At 36.7% G+C, this 17957-nt stretch overlaps 1 protein-coding gene across 2 annotated transcripts in view; it reads left to right on the forward strand.

Annotated features, from left to right (window-relative positions):
- The window catches only part of PPP4R4 (protein phosphatase 4 regulatory subunit 4), a 101957-nt gene that overhangs the window by 43993 nt on the left and 40007 nt on the right, over window positions 1-17957 (forward strand). The window contains exons 3-7 of one of the 2 annotated variants that reach the window (XM_078054156.1): window positions 3437-3539; window positions 6614-6761; window positions 7254-7327; window positions 9586-9692; window positions 10488-10595. In XM_078054156.1, the coding sequence (XP_077910282.1) occupies window positions 6641-6761; window positions 7254-7327; window positions 9586-9692; window positions 10488-10595 (410 nt within the window). In that variant the 5' untranslated portion in view covers window positions 3437-3539; window positions 6614-6640. The remainder of the gene's footprint in view (window positions 1-3436; window positions 3540-6613; window positions 6762-7253; window positions 7328-9585; window positions 9693-10487; window positions 10596-17957) is intronic. The other variant, XM_036071868.2, reaches the window with a different exon arrangement.

Raw genomic sequence — 17957 nt, forward strand, 5'->3', positions numbered from 1 at the left:
TATGCCTTTATGCAGATGAATTTTGTATTTTGTTGTTTTTCGCTAATTATTGTCATCAGGAGAGCTGATTAAAATGATCTAGTCTGTCATTACGAAGTTCCCTTTCCTTTTATTTTATTCTTCTTGGTTTAATCTTGGAATGATATTAACCCAAAATGTTTCTGTTTGTATACCTGCGTATACCCTTTCACCATGGCCTGCCATCACCCTTACCCCCACACAAAACAATTGATTGTTTTCTGGGGATGTGTTAAGAATAATCTTGCACTATAAATATTCTGCCAAAACATTTGTGTGGGATCTCTTTTTTTAAACTTTGAGTTCTTCAATCCCCTTATTTTGTTGGGGTGAAATTATGTTAACAGTAGCAGATCTCCACTTTCTGTTTTCTGTGTAGGCAATCTCATCTACACCCAAGTCTTTATATATCATCTATATAAGTTGCATCTATTCTATATAAATTCTCTTATTTACAGCAACCTTTCAGAGCAACAGATCTGTATATGCTAATTTTCTTTCTTTTTTTTTTTTAAAAAAGATTTTATTTATTTATTTGACAGAGAAAGAGACAGCGAGAGAGGGAACACAAGCAGAGGGAGTGGGAGAGGGAGAAGCAGGCTTCCCGCGGAGCAGGGAGCCCGATGCGGGGCTCGATCCCAGGACCCTGGGATCATGACCTGAGCCGAAGGCAGACGCTTAACGACTGAGCCACCCAGGCGCCCCTGTATATGCTAATTTTCTGTCCGTAATCTCCACTTGGATGCCTCAAAGACTTTCAGAGTTAACAAGTCCAAAACTCAGTTCCTGCCATTTCCCCTCACCACCTGGGGTTCCTCCCGTGTCCCCTGTCCTAATGTGTAATACTGTTATCACCCTGGTTTTCAAGGCAGAATTTTGGGAGTCATCCTTGATACCATTTCTTCTTTTACTATTCGCTTAAGCAGTCCTGTTTATGTTATGTCTTCAGTATTCTGTCGAATCCACCCACCTCTCTCCAGCCATACCAGCTCTGCCCTCATCCAAGCTACTATGAGGGTTTGCTCGGATGAGGGTGATAGCTTTGCAAGTGATCCCTGCCCACCACCTCCCTCCCATTCCACCCTACCGTACTACTTTCTGACTCATTTTCATCTTAAGAGTCAGCATGCTATTTCAAAGCATTTAAGACTATAATTTGAGTATTCTCTTGCTGAATGCATCCAAGGCCCTACATAATTGGGGCTCTTTCTGCTTTATCAGCCTCAGTCCCTCCTCTCACTCTGTGCTCTAGGCACACTGATCTTTCAGTTTCAGAATCTGCCATGCTCCTTCTTACTTCTCAGTGCCAGGAGCACTTGCTTTCTTACTCTACTTGCTTTCCTTACCTCTCTTTATCCCAACTTTTGTCTAATTATCTCTTTCTTTTCTTACAAGTCAGTTGTCACTTCTCACTGATCCCCTCTCAGAAGAGATCAGGTCACCTGTTAGATGTTCTTATACCATCGTGCTTCTCATCCTTAGCTTTTATCACAGTTTTAACACTGCTAGCCCTGCTTGTTGCTAAGTCTCCAGCACCTGGCTCAGTGCCTTGAATGTCACTCAATATTTGTTGAATGTTTGAATGTATAGAAGCAAGAGGAGTCCCTCAAAGGTAGGGGCACGATGTTTGACTTTTCTCCAGTTTCCCAGAATACTTCGTGTGATGCTTAATAAATAGTTGTGAATGAAATTAAAATTATATTATCAGAATTAGATCTTCATTGGGCTACTAAGAGAAAGATTAGAAGGGACTAGATTAGGGTAAGACTGACAAGAAAGAAAGCCCTATTTCCATTTGCTTATAGACATTTGCCACTTTCCAGTGCTGCTTCCCCCCTCCAAGAAAACAGCGTATACTTTAATCAAAATATATTTGACTAATTAAATATGGCCACAATGGATTGTTTGATATGGTTACTGACAGTACTATATCCAGCAAATAGATATTTCTTTGATAAGCACATCTTTTCTTTGCAGTGTTATATAGCTCTTTTTTAAAAAAATATTTTATTTATTTATTCAAGAGAGAGAGAGAGAACACCCAAGCAGCGGGGAGGAGCAGAGGGTGGGAGAAGCAGACTCCTCACCGAGCAGGGAGCCCAATGTGGTGCTCAATCCCAGGACCCTGGGATCATGACCCGAGCTGAAGGCAGATGCTTAACTAACTGAGCCACCCAGGGGCCCTCTATAGCCCTTTATTTACATTCTAGGCCTAAATTGTGAGAGTACATGATTCTAATTTATTATATGTAAAAATGACTTGGCAGAGTAGCCCAATTAGAAGTTGAGTTTCAAAACCACTGTCGTGAAATGTATTTCTTTGTTTGGTGTTGTCATGATTTTGCATGGAAGGATACTTGATCACACATCTACAGTAGTGATATGAGAGTTACTGTTGGCATTGGTATTTCCTTTATGGAAAGAGATCTTTGGGGTATTGTTATGTGTACCTCCTCATGAACCTTGCTAATCACTGAAACACAGATTTAAAGAAGGGTAAAACACATCCATCTTAGTCCTGTTCCTGTCTCCACTTTATTTTCCCATTTTTCCTCTCAGATTCTGACTTTCAGGGTTCTCAGCTAGTTTTCCCCACCCTTTATTTTAGTGTAGAGCATGGCAGCCAGTGATAGGGGGAAAAAAAAGAGGTATAGTGAATTGTTAAAGGTATCTGAGTTGGCATGTTCCAATTATTCATATTTAACTCAGTTTTACAGTCATATAAATATTATTATTTCATAGTGAAAAGAGCTGTTTACCATTATTGTTAGTCACTAAAAGTTCTCACAAGTATGGCCCTCAAAACCCCAGATATTTCATTATGTCCCAAGTCTTCAATGTTTTAATTTTTAGATTCCTATTTATTTAGTTTCAAAGCAGTCAATGATATTCTCTCTAAAAATATACAAAGATACTTTGTAATGTTAGGGCTCCTTTACCTTTAGCCAGCACCATTTGTGGTAAATATATTTACCAGTTTAATTTAGTTAAGTTTAGTTTCCAAATGTGTGAATCCAAAATATTTGTTCTTTTGGAATACGCCAGTGATTTATTTAATGTTTCTCTATGTCGTGTATTGTAAAGAGAAATATCTTCCTGATGTATACAATGTGGGCTTATTGGAGACAGAGCAGTTGCCCTCTAGGCAAGGACTGTATTACGCTGTTTTACAAAACGCTGTCTTGTACTACTCACACTGACTACAGAATGAATTTAAACAGAGAAGTGTCTAGGACATTTTCCTTCCTCGAGTGGGAATAGTTTTTTAAATTTGGAGATGTACCATGTACTCATTTATCAAATGTCTCATTTCATTTTTGAGGAGTTCAGGTTGGAATGCCAGCCATACAATAGGATGTAAGAGGGGCAAACCGACATTAAGGCATGCACTTAAGCAATAGAGGAATTTCCTTTTCAGTGTCTCCCAAGGTCCATGAGGATGCACACTTATTTACCCAGAGAGTATGGATCTCACTATGTTTGTCCAGAGGGTGTGACTCTGTGGAGGAGAACACTTACTGGTAAGTGTCAAACTCTTATTGTATTATATTTCAGAAAAATATGTTTAGAAATCGATTTTTAGCAGTGATAAAATCTCTTAGTCTGTGCTGGTTTCTTAACAGTGGACAGTCCCAGATGTTGAAGTCAGCACAACAAGAGAAAAACCCAAATCCTGATAAGACTTGAGGATTTTTCGAAAATTAAATGCAAAATAGTTGGGGCAAATGTTGCTGCGGGAGTCAAGACTAAGTAATGCAGTAAGAAGATATGAAGTTGGAGAGCTTCTCATGTTCTTCTTTTGCATAAAGTTTGCATACGTACAAAACCCGAGACTCTAATGGCTTTCAGAGGGGGCAGAATTACATCTCTTGGAACTTAAAACCGCAGACTCCGTGACCCGGAATGTACACTGTGGCCCTCACAATATAGTTTAATATTTCCCTGCAAAGTACTTTCTGTTTCTAAATAAAGGCTGTGTGTTCTGAGACCTGTAAGCGATGTATACTGGCCACATCAAATTTTTTAAGAGTGTTTTCCAAATCCGGAATGGTTAGTGTGGAACAGATGTTTGTTTTGGAAACAATAAAGCAGGGAGATATGATTGTGCTATATGATTTCAGAGACCAGTCGCTGCTTTTGCTTTACGCCTGTCATTCCTTCTCTTTTTCTTTCAGCCAAGAACTCTTGAGATATGTAATTGGCTATTGGTTGAAAAACCTTGTAAAATAATATTTGTGTGTGTGATACGAAAGTCTGAATGTGTGGTAGGTTTCCTGGGAAGTAACCATGCCGATTAAACATTTGCCCCACCAAAGCCACTGCCAGATCTCCCGCGCTACCCCACGAAGGCTTGGGATTGATTTAAGCCAGGCCTTCATAAACAACGAATGGAAGTGCAGAATCCACGAGGAAGAATGTCAGTACTTAGCTTTGGCATCAGGCAGACAAAGGTTAAGTCTTAAGAGTTGCCAATCACTAGCTCGCTGGCCTTCAGCAGAACATTGACAACCCCGAGTCTGCTGCTTCTGCTATAAAATGACTTGTCATGTCCCGGAACGATGACTGGCCTTGGTCCTACCATATGCATCAAGAAGTCTGAGTAGTTGGTGTGCATCCTGGTTTGCAGAGATGCACTGGGGGAGAAGACAGCAGGGATGTGGAAAACGTATGTGAAGGGAGAGAGCGTCAAGAGTAGAAGGTTTAGGTCAAAGGGTAAGAGTCATCTGGCAGTTACTTACTGAATGCGTGTTGTGTGCGAGGAGGTGGGGTGCAGCTATGAGCACAACAGCCAGAAACTCTTGCGGTCCTGAAGCTCGTGGTTAGGGGTGGGAGATGGACCATAAGCACGTGAGCATGTCGGGTGGTGGAGATAATACATCTGTAATATAAAGGAGGTGGTGAGAGCTGGAGTGGGGGAGTGGCTTTCATTATAAAATCAGGTCTTCGGGGAGGAGCTCCTTGGAAAGGTGATACTTGAATAAAGGCTTGGGAGAGATCAGGGAGCCAGTCATGTGGAAATCTGGGAAAAGTGGGAAGTGGGAACAGATGTGGGAAGTCATTGCATGGACTGACTTTTATTTTGAGTGTGATGGAAAGCCGTTGGAGAGTGTTGAGCTGAAAAGTGCCATGATCCGACTTATTTTTTATAAGAATCTCTCTGGCTACTGTATAGAGACTAGACAGTAGAGGGGGGCAGTAATGGCAGCAGGGACTAGTTAACAGGTTACTGGGGTAATTCAGGCTGAAGGTGATGGTGGCTTGGATCAGGGTGGTAGTGGTGGAGATGGCAAGTGGTCAGATTCTGGATCAGGATTGGCCGGCTATCCGTGGTGAGTGAGGGACTGAGAGGAGCTAAGGACTGGCCTCAGAGTTTTTAGATTGGCGACCAGAAGGTCAGGGCTGTCATTCACTGTTTACCAAGGTGAAGATTGGAGGAGAAGCAGGTTTTGGGGAGAGATCAGTTCAGGTGTGGACAAGATAAGATTCCTATTAGCCTCGTGTAGAGGAGACCGGTGGATAGCTAGTGGTCATTATTTAAATGCCCAGTTTACACTAGTTGCTAAGTCATGAAAACTCTGCTTAAATGATTTAAATCTCTGAGAAGATGGTACTACAATTCATATTTTATAGATTAGGAAATAATACAGAGAGATTAATTTTCTTAAGGTCACAGATGTGAAACTTTGTTTTATGGCCGCAAGTTCCACGTTGTTCTACCAACTTTATTATGTTAGTTATAAAATAGGCATTCAAGGGCAATTCCTATAATTGACATAACTGATTAAGCAAAGGAATACTTTTAGCTACCTTTACGTTAAACACACACACACACACACACACACACACATACACACACACACTTTCTCTTCTAGAGAAGTAATATCTTTGATGAGGTTTATATGAAAGTTTTTTTTTTTTTACTTTTTGATGTGTTGAAAACTAATATGTAGTTTTTAACTTTGAATATATGTTAAATTTTTTTAAATGGTGAATGGAGATGGCTATGAATATAATTAATTTTTAGAAACATTCTTATATTTAAAAAATTTCTTTTAAGAACAGTTTACTGCATGGTAATTTATGTACTCGTCAGTGGTTTCAAGGGGAAAATACATTTGTACAATCTTAAGTGTATTCCTTTTTTATAGTAAAATGCATAATGTTTATTTTTTGAAGCAGAAATACAAGTAACGAAAACACATGTGATTGTCTGACCTTTGATATTCTTGTTCTAGGTCTGATGGCAAACTGTACAATACAAATAGCAAAATTAGAAATTGAGAGCTATCAAAAATCCCTATTCTATTATTTAGAGGTTTATCTATATTTATAATTTTCATTTTAAAAAGCAGTGGAATCTTATTTTGTAAATGCCTAAGACATTTAAATTTTTTGTGGTGTAATGAGTTAAACAATAAGGGGCAGATTAATAGAGTTTTCTTAATGTAGTAAGAGGAAGTACATACCCTTAAAGGTCATATAGAGTTATTTTGTGGAATATAACTATGTTTGGTTTCTCTGACCTTGGATTTTTAAAACTTAAGAGTTTCTGATCTCTCATCTCTGTAATAGCAAACTCTTTCTGATTACGCAGGAAGTCCTGCATGTTGCAGGAGTGGAAATGCAGTTAACAGCTGCGGTGTCGTTCTTGACCATTCTACAGGAAGAATCGGTGTCAATTCATACGTATGCCCACTCCTTCCTCCAAGTCATTCTGCTACATCTGGAGCACCGGGATGCAGGTTAGCAGCCTGGCATGCTTCATTCTGTACCTGTTTATTGTGTCTTGGATGTGGCCATGATGTTTTTGGAATCTTGTTAGCCTGACGAGGATAACTGGTCATTAGTGTGACCGAAAACAGCCATGGCTCTTTCCTTACAAAACCCTCCAAGTTCAGTGTCCTTGAAAGCTGAAGACCCATTAATTCATCTTATGATCTATACTTTCTTCTTAGAATTTTCGAATTTTACAATATTTATGTGTATAGTATTATCGTACAGCAAAAAAATACACAATTTGGCTGAAAGATATCCCCCCCATATTATTTTTAAAGATATAAATGTTTTCTAGATGTTGGCCAAGGCAAAAAAAAAAAAAAAATAGAGGAACTTCTTCAAATAGTAATAAAAATAATCATCCCATTTTATCATTAAATATTGTTGTAACTTAATGGCTGAGTTGAAACTAAATCTGTGAGACATTTAATTTGGTGTGTTTTTTCTGTGTTAATCAGGTGTCAGCAATGCCTGGCTGGAGACTCTTCTGTCTGTGATAGAAGTATTGCCCAAAGAAACCCTGAGACATGAGGTAATACTTTTTTTTTTTGTAAATGCTATTAAGTAAGTCATTCTAAGGTTTTCTGGTTTTGTTTTTGATAAAAAGTGGTATTTAAAAAGAAAAATAAGGTTATTTCCCACTCTGAAAGCAACACATGTTCATTATGGAAAATATGAGTGATACAGAAAATAGTAGGAAGAAAAATCATGGTTCTGGATGTCGCCAAAATCTGAAAAATCATTTCAGATTTTTCCCTATACATGTTTTTTGTTTTTTTAGTAATCACGGTGAATTTCTATATGGTTATTTTTCACTTAGCATTATTTTCTTAAATGTTATTTTAAACTCATTGGTAGTAGGTACAAAATATTTTACTTGTTAAACATTTAAGCCTGCTTTCAGTATTTTATTATTAAAATAAGGCATTAATGAGCACCTCTGTAGAGCTTTTTAAGTTTCAGAAAATTTTCTTAACTGTAGCTTCCAAAAAAGTGGAATTAGGTCAGAGGGCATTCGTATTCTTAAGACTCTTACTAGCAATATGTGGAAATGCCTGTTTCCCTGGACTTTACTCAGCATTAGCGTTCCAATTTTATTTATTTATTTATTTATTTATTTATTTATTTCTAAGGATTTTTTTATTCATTTGAGAGAGAGTGAGAACATGAGCAAGGGGGAGGTTAAAAGGAGGGTCAGAGGGAGAGGGTTTGAGGGAGAGAGAGAAGCAGGCTCCCCACTGAGTAGGGAGCCTGACACAGGGCTCCATCCCACGCCCCTGGGATCATGACCTGAGCCAAAGGCAGACGCTTAACTGACTGAGCCACCCAGGTGCCCCTATAGTGTTCCAATTTAGTTTGATGGGCCAAAAAATGGAATTATATTTTAATTGGAATATTTTTTATTATTATGCTGTTGAACATTTTTTTCATATATTTATATCAATTCTGTTCTTTTGGAATTGTCTGATCATATCCTTTGGTCACTGTTTATATGTGCTGTTTATCAAGGTTGCGAATCTTATGTTTGTTGCAGATAATTTTACTAATTTCTTGTTTGCTTTTAAGTTTTTAACACTGTTCAGTATACCCATCTCTAAAAGTTTTAGTAAATTAAAATGAGAGAATGAGAAAATTAGAAAGGAAATTTATTCTCTAATGAAATGATTTTTCATTCTTTGAACAACATCCCTATATTCTTTTCAAATATGTCATGGTTTAAAAAGTAGTTACCTGTCAATGAAATTCCTCTGTATATTTCATGACGTGTTTTTGTCCTTCTTTGCCCTCATATAGTTTGTGGTCCTATCTCAACGTCAAAATACTTGGTTGAAAATGGGAAGATTTACTCAGTTATGAGGATGTTTGTAAACTTAATGCCGAACATCTAGATGATTACACATATTTAAACATTGAACTTAATATTCACGTCTGTTATTGATACTTTTTGAAGAGTGCTATATAGTGGAATGCAATTTTTACTCTAGAATGCCATATATTATTTTCTGTGATTTTTAAGATTTTAAATACACAGTTTATTTTATTTTACATCTTCGAGTTTCATATGGTATTTATCATTATGTATTCAGCATTTCTGGCTACTTTGTTGAGAGGAAAAAACCAGTTGACTTTTTATTAGAGCTATGGAGTTTTAGAACTTGGAGGATTCTTAGTATGACATATTCTGATATCCATCTTAAGTAGATGAGCCACCTTGGGACCAGAAATAGCAAGATTACTTGGATAAATTAAAGAGCGGGGGCCAGAATCAGGATCTGATCTTCATAGTTCTTTACAGTCTGTCATGCTGTTGCATTTTTGAGTGCCCAGCATGTACATAATACAATATCAGAATTGCATTCAAATTACAGAATTACTTAATAGAATCTATTTGAAGCTATATTGTTTTGCATCCCTTTAGGATAAATATGAAAATTTTATATGGAATAAAAATAAATTTCAGACTATGTGGTAATCTGCTTTTTTTTCTTTTGAAAATGTACATTTCACAGTGATACTTTATGTGCATACGGATCACTGCAGAATTCACCATAAGCTTTAATTCAGTTTTTATGTGCCTGATTGGTTTTTAATTATGTAATTTATCATCATGTTTACCTTAGTAAGCCAGAAGGCAAACAAGGTGATTCAGGTTATGAGCACCTCACATTATAATTCAGGTTCCTTAAAAACACTTGGGACCCTAAAATATTCCTTGAGGAAAATAGGTGACATTAGTGGCAAGAATATATAACACTTTGTGAATTTGTTCTCTAAATCTTTTCTCTTTAGATTTTGAACCCACTTGTTTCCAAGGCACAACTTTCCCAAACAGTCCAGTCTCGTTTAGTTAGTTGTAAAATTTTAGGAAAATTGACCAACAAATTTGATGCCCATACGTGAGTATTTATATATAATTTTTGTCTACTTTATTCAATTAAATTGATTTAAAATGTATGATGGTCATATGATTAACAATTATATTAGACTTATTCCATACTGCATACAAGCTTAGCTGTTTTAACTTTATAGAATTCTTGGAAGTCTACGTATTCAGATGCATTTCTTCTCATCTCATGGCATTTCAAAATCAATATGGTTAACTTTTTTTCTATTTCTTATCTTAGTCTTCTCTGTCACACACCTAGTGTAGTTTTGAGTATAAAATATATTATTCTATAGACTTCAAAAACTGTCAAACCTGACCTAAAGATAGACTTTCTGATTTCTTCCATTATTGTTATGAATTCATTACTTTGAATAATTTATCTTATTTTGGGGTTTTATGGAGAATGTTTATAATTTATATGCTACTCTCTGCCCAGATGATAAATACCAAGTGGAAAGAATGAAATGTTGTATAATATGACACAAGAGTAAAATATAAAATAAAAGAATATTTTGGTCGATGGTTGTTAAACATTCCATTTGCCTGTAGCCTTTCATCTTAGCTAAGATGTTTAACTGTCAATCCAAAATTAACCATTACTTTAAAAAGATCCAGGCATATATATAATTTACAAATAACAAAAGATAACATCCAAATGTAATGACATATGTGAAAATACCACATAAACTATAAAGCTTTCTATTAAAGTATATTTGTTATTAAGCTAAGATTTTGATAATAACTGTTTGAAAATTTTAATTATTCTAAAACACCCATTTGCATGTTCCTTTCCTTCCCTTCTAAGCATTAAAAGAGAAGTACTTCCTCTGGTAAAATCACTCTGTCAAGATGTAGAATATGAAGTTCGGTCTTGTATGTGTCGGCAATTAGAAAACATAGCTCAGGGCATTGGGTAAGTATACTTTCAATTCCTTATGTCATATTCTTAGTTTTGGATTGTCAGATATTCATATCCTGTTCCTGTGTTCCATGAAAGCATGGTGTTGAAAGGCTAAGCATTATATGATCTTTAAAAATGATTGTAACAACAAGTACCTCCTGATGTGTCTGGATTAAGAGACATTAAAGTGAAGATGCTTAGCATTCATTTCATGCTAATTTCTTTCTTACCTTCAGTTGCTTGTTAGCATCCCAGATTAAGGAAGGAAAATGTCCCGATATAAACCATGCTTGGACTATTGCAATAGCATTTCTTTGGGCTAGCAGCCTACTATTGGGTCATCTCAGATGGGATTACTCAGTTGAAGTCTTTGTTTCCTTTACACTCTACACTTCCACTGTCTGCTTTGTTGCTCTTCTTGCCTTTTGGATGTGTGAAGCTTGGGAAGGAGACACATAAGGCAGATAGTCTCTTCTCCATAAAAACTGATCTCATGTCAAGGTATATTAAAGGAAGTTTTATCTAAGAACCATCTTGGGAAACAGTTTTTTTTTTTTTTTTTAAGGATCCGAAATAGATACAAAAAATATTGGGACCTCTCATTTTTAGTAGAAGTTGCACTGTTTTCATCTGGTTCTTTGTTTCACAAGCAAGGACAATCAGGTTGTTGCTATTTGTGCAATTGTTAATAAAAAAAATTGGGGACCAGTATTTAAGGCTTTAGGATGACTTCAGAGTCACACAGATTCAGGTCCTCTGTCCTGTCCACGTGCTGAGTTGGATTTAAGTGTTGTGTTGGAAGCTTAACATTTCAACAGAGTAATCATTTCTCTAATTTTCATTTTAGAACCAGCTTCTTTCTGATAGATCTTCTAAGGCTAGGCTGACTCTGGATCATTGTGGACCATAAATAATTCAGTCTTGCCCAGTTCTGTGTTCCTTAACCAGGATCAGAACCTATCAGGAGAATATACCATTGTCTTTCTGTATTCCATTTTTTGTCATCTGACATTTTGCCACTGTTAAAAACAGCCTAGTCAATTGGGTGCCTGGGTGACTTAGTCAGTTAATTGTCCGACTCTTGATTTTGACTCAGGTCATGATCTCAGAGCCCTGAGATGAGCCTCACGTCAGGCTCCATGCTCAGTGGAGAGTCTGCTTGGGTTTTTTTCTGTCCTTCTGCCCCTCCTCCAGCTCGTGCTATCTTTCTCTAAAATAAATAAATAAAATCTTTAAAACCAAAAAACCAATGCCCCCCCCCCCAAAAAAAAACCCCATCCTGGTCAAGTGTGTTCCAATTAGTCTTCTGAAAACTAATATCGGATTATTGTTTAAGGCTTAATTTACAAAAGCAAAACTAGAATCTACCTAGCTTGTTAATGTAGAATTCATGTAATAAACTAATTTGCCTGATTAAATGCATATTCATTTAATTTTGAATTCTCACATACTATTAGAACATAATCATAGGACTTTCATGGTATGATGGCTGAATACTACTAAGATCTGATTCATATTCTTTATTCACCCTTTGATAAAAGATAAAACTAAAGAGAGGTACACTGTTTTTTTCTTTTGGCATTGGAAATCAGGACTATTGATAAGATCTGATGACCACCAACAGGAAATACCTACACTCAAGGCTAGAAGAATCCCTCAGATGGGTGAAAGGAGGTGGGAACAGACATTTCAGAGATTGCTACTGATTTAAGAGAGAGGCTGCCCACTACTGCACTGGGAGTTGTGTTCTAAGGCACTTGGGTATGAGAAGTGCTGGGAAGACGCCCGAGAACCGTACAGACTTGGGTTTGTAATTTTGTATTTGCTGTGGCTGGCAAGGGAACAATTACTGACCACTGCAGTTTAATCAGAAATGAGCATTAGAAATTGTTATTCATTAATAAGATAATCAGGAAACAAAATTAAGAGATTCTTGTCAAGCTAGCATATGCATATGAAGTAAAGGCTGCACATCACTAGAAAGCTAACTGTGGATTATGCACCAGCTTAGGGTCAAAGAGCACAGTTAGAATAATCAGATTCATAATGAATAGTATAATGAAGAGGTCATGCACATTTATTTGTAGGAAAACAAGGAATAGACCTTTCTTTGTACAGGGATGACTAAAGAGAAAAAAAGAAACAAATGTGGGATCTACAAAAAGATCCTTCAGTGTTAGAGGGGAAGAACATAGACAGCACTCAGATCGGAAAGGAAGAACATACTTTTGAAGAAGTTGATCAGACTTCTAATTCTGGTGATATGGCAAATAAGATAACCTGAAAAAGCCCCCTTATGAATTTCTGATAAAATTCAACATCCATTCATGATAAAAACTTTCAGGAAGCTAGGGGTGAAGTGGATTTCCCTAATCTGATACAGGGCATGTATGAAAAACCTACAGCTAACGTCATAGTTAATGGTAGGTATTGAATGCTTTTCTCTTAAGGTAAGAACTAGTCAAGGATAGTTTTTAGCACTTCTGTCTCACACTGTACTAGAGGTTCTAGCTATTGAAATAAGGCAAGAAAACAAAAACTTTCTAAAAGGTCTAAAGGTCTGAAAGGAAGAAGTAAAATGATTTCTACTTGTAGATGATATTACCATTTACATAGAAAATCCTCAGTAATTTACAAAACAATTATTAGAACTAACAAATGGATTTTAGGATATTTCAGGATACATACAAAAATATAAATCAGTGGAACAGAAGAGAGTCCAGAAATAGACCCACATATATGTGGCCAGTTGACTTTCAGCAGAGTGCCAAAGCAGTTCAAGGAAGAAAATCTTTTCAAAATACAGTACTGGGATAACTGGATACTCATGAGAGAAAACAGTGAACATTGATTCTCACCTCATACCCTACATAAAGACTAATTTGAAATTTATCACATTTCTGAATATAATCAAATCAACAGCCTTCCCATCTGACATGATATAATATTGCTGATTTGGCATTTACTTAAAAGTTAAACATCTTCTGTATGACCTCGTCATTCTACTTTGAATTATTTACCCAAGACAAGTAAGAATATAAGTCCATAACAAGAATTATATTATATATACATGTTTATAGCAGCTTTATTTCTAATAACCCAAACTGGAACAATCCAAATGTCTACCTATAGGTGAAGGGAGAAATAAAATGTGGTATGTCCATACAATGAAAATACTATTTAGCAAGAAAAAGGAACATAGTGCTGATACATGCAATACGACATCATGGATACATCTCACAATCAGTGTGTTAAGGGAAATAAACCGGATGCAAAAGTATAAATACCATATGACAGATACAAACTATAGTGACAAAAAGCAGATCCATGATTGCCTTAGTCAGAGGTAGATTGTAGAATTTGGATATAATGGGATTGATTGATGGTTGGTTTTTGTCCTTTGCCCATGATTTTTTTGTCTTTTGTCAGACTGCAAGGTCATTGATGAAGGAGAGTCATGTAGGGGAGGGCTAAGCAAGAACACTAGAAGCACCTTCCATCTTCTTAACAAAGAGATGGAAATGATTGGGTCCCCAGTATTTCTTTAAGCCTAGGCTTCTTAAAACAGGCCAGTGGAAAAGGCACAAACAAATGAGAAGTTTCCTTGAATTGCTGTTGCTGTCCTGGCCCACCATGGAGCTCAGGATCATCTTCATCAGTATTTAGCTTGAGCAGACAAGCTACCATCAGATGACACTGACTCATGGCCAGCATCTGGGTAGATTTGTATCACACAGCCACCCCAGAATTCCGGGTTGGCTGCCTGGGCAAGCCTGCTTGTTTCATTCTTCTTGTTACCCTTCACCCTGTTTTTTACACATCTCCCCTCTGACATCATGGAAGGGTTAGGCTGTAATTGCCAGTATCTTGGCTGATGAAACTAGACCCCTACAGAAATTATAGCATCAGGCTGTCCCCAGAGTTTTGTTCCGAATACTTAAATGCCAGAAGAGTTTTTAGCAGAAAGGATAATGACCTAGAATTCTGCCCTAGCTGGGGTGGAGTTTATATATAAAGTCAAGAAAAAGATATTCTCATAAATATACTAGCACAGACAGTGTACCACCCACATCTGCTTCCTGAAAAAGTTACTCAGCTATAATCCAGTTTGTTTAGAAGAACTAATAAGAGAGAATATTTGCATCTTAGTGTGGGTCTGCCATGATGCCTTATTTCCACTTAACTTTTATAATGTGACAAATGGGCAAAGAAAACAAATATATACTTCATAAAGAAGGAATACAGGTGTCTAATAAACAGATTCAACCTCATTGTTCAAGCTCATTAGTTGTAGGAGATGTATTCATTTAATGAATATATATTGAGCACCTACCACAAGCACTGGATTACATATGGGGGATGTAATAATGAAAAAGATAGAGTCCTATCTCCAGGTGCTTAGAATTTGATAACAGATGTAGTCAAGTAGACAGACAGTTATTGAATAATATGTGATATTTACAAAAACAATAGTGAAATGCTACTTTGCCAATGAAATTGGAAAAGTTAATGATAAATCTTTAGTATTAGCAAAGGCACAGGGAACTTCTTCACGTACGATAGGGAGAAGCATAAACCTACAGTCCTTTTGAGTTCTACAGTATAGGAAAAAAAATTTTGCTTATCTTTTATCTATATTATCAGATTTGAGAGATGAGTCTAAGGAACTAGTTTATATTAAAATTTATGAATAATAGAAGTATATGCTTAGATAATATTTACTATGTGTGAGGTATTGTTCTAAGCACTTCACATGTATGAACTTAATATCCTCACAAGCGTCTCTTGGATGGATAGTATTGTTCTTCCTTTTTTACAGATGGGGAAGCTGAAGTCCAAAGAGGAATGTTATATAATATGAACAGGATAGAAGTCTGGAAGGCCATACATTATCAGAAACTTTCCAAGTTTCTCTAAGTAGAGGGTTATAGGTTATTTTATTTTTATACTTCTTAAATTTTTTAAAATTTTGATAACGAACATATAAAAGTGCTATTTTAATACACAGTGCAGTAGTTTTTAGTGGCTTTAACATAGTTGGAGATGAGAAATCCCGATCTGTGCTGGTAGGTTGAAATTGAAATGTCCCTATTAAGCACTAATGAAATACGGATTTGATTTATTCTCTTTGCTTTTTCAACATTAAGAAATTGTTGTACAGCCATTAAAGACCTCTTGCTTCTGATTATCTTTATTTCTAACACCCAGATAATTAAGTTGGGATTGCATCGGTGTACTACTTCGGGGGAGAAAATCTGTTGAAAGATTGAATGGAGGGGCGCCTGGGTGGCTCAGTCATTGGGCGTCTGCCTTCGGCACAGGTCATGATCCCAGGGTCCTGGGATCGGGCCCCACATCGGGCTCTCTGCTCCGCAGGAAGCCTGCTTCTCCCTCTCCCACTCCCCCTGCTTGTGTTCCCTCTCTCGCTGTGTTTCTCTCTGTCAAATAAATAAAATCTTTAAAAAAAAAAAAAAAAAAAAGATTGAATGGAAATAACTTTTGACTATAAATAGGGATGAAATCTTTATCTTAAACTATTGTTTTTCATTCTTAATAAATTCAAGGTTTTCAGTGGTTCTGAGGAAGATTTGTATGAAATAAATTTTTATGACCTTTGGGCCAGAATAGATTCTCTCCTCTTTTCCTCCTCTACCTCCCCTGTCTACTTCCTATGTTTGATGAATGTTTGTGAATTACTGGTAATGTTAACATCTGCGCCTGTGATCTAGATTCATTTCCTTTTTTTTTTTCTTTCTCTTAGCTTTATGCTAAAGCAATGGGTGTTGGTGGGGCGCCTGGGTGGCTCAGTTGGTTAAGCGACTGCCTTTGGCTCAGGTCATGATCCTGGAGTCCCTGGATCGAGTCCCGCATCGGGCTCCCTGCTCGGCAGGGAGTCTGCTTCTCCCTCTGACCCTCCCCCCTCTCATGTGCTCTCTCTCTCAAATAAATAAATAAAATCTTAAAAAAAAAAAAAGAAATGGGTGTTGGTGATTTTCTTGGCAATTTACTCAAAAATACTCAAAATTACTCAAAATACTCACATGAGTATTTTATATATGAAGAATAAGTACTCTTCAGAAAAAAATTTTATTGAGGTATAATTGGCATATAACATTATATTAGTTTCATGTGTACAACATAGTGATTTGATATTTGTTTACACTGCAAATGATTATCATAGTAAGTCTAGTTACCACCTGTCACCTTACATAGTTACAGAATATTTTTTCTTACGATGAGGACTTTTAAGATTTAGCAACTTTCATATATGCAATACAGTATTGTTAACTATAGTCACTATGCTGTACATTTCATTCCCATGACTTATTTATTTAATAACTGGAAGTTTGCACCTTTTTGACCACCTTGCCCCCTTTCGTAGATTAATTCCTTAAAAAACAGTTTTTGGCCCTCTAATCACTCAAGTCCTTCGAGCTGTGCTGTCCAGTATGGTAGCCACTAGCCATGTTTGGCTATTTAAATTAAGTAAAATAAAATTAAAACTTCAGTTCCTCAGTTATACTGACCTTATTTTAAATTACAAACATTTCCATCATAGCAGAACCTTCTGCTTGACGGTGATGTCTTAGAGTCTTTGTGTTCGCCCTGAATTTTTTAAGGCTTTCTGCAGCTCTTATTGACTGTTTTGTATTCTATCAAATTATAATTCATACCATCTTCTATCATGTGTCCAAGAAAGCTGGCCACGTTATATGCCTCCACTTTATCAGTGTGTGTCATTGTAATAACATCTTATCAGGGTGAATAAGCAGAAACTTAAAGTCTTGAATAAGAACCATTTGTGATTATATTATAAATGTTGTCTATGTCCTGAAAGCACGTATATTGTGTTTCATTCTTTTAGAGGGAGCAGCTAGTATCATATATCATTCTATATAGAAATTAGTTCCTGTAATGTTATGTTTTAGGTGAATGAAAAGTAATTTATCCCTTGAAATCTAGAGAAAAAGATTTTGTTAAGGTTTCTATAGTCACTACTGTTAAGTTTTTCTGATTAGTCCAGATCATTAGCTGATTGCTTAAAATGGAAAACTATGTTAAAATTTATAAAGCTTAGGGGAGCCTGGGTGGCTCAGTCGGTTAAGCGGCTGCCTTCGGCTCAGGTCATGATCCCAGGGTGCTGGGATCGAGCCCCGCATCGGGCTCCCTGCTCGGCGGGAAGCCCGCTTCTCCCTCTCCCTCTGCCCCTCCCCCTGCTCGTGCTCTCTCTCTCTCTCTCTGAAAAATAAATAAATAAAATTTTAAGAAAATTATAAAGTTTATTTTATTTTATTTTTTTTTAAGATTTTATTTATTTGTTTTGACAGAGAGAGACACAGCAAGAGAGGGAACACAGCAGGGGGAGTGGGAGAG

This window comes from Halichoerus grypus, chromosome 8 (assembly GCF_964656455.1).
Source record: "Halichoerus grypus chromosome 8, mHalGry1.hap1.1, whole genome shotgun sequence".
Taxonomy (NCBI): domain Eukaryota; kingdom Metazoa; phylum Chordata; class Mammalia; order Carnivora; family Phocidae; genus Halichoerus; species Halichoerus grypus.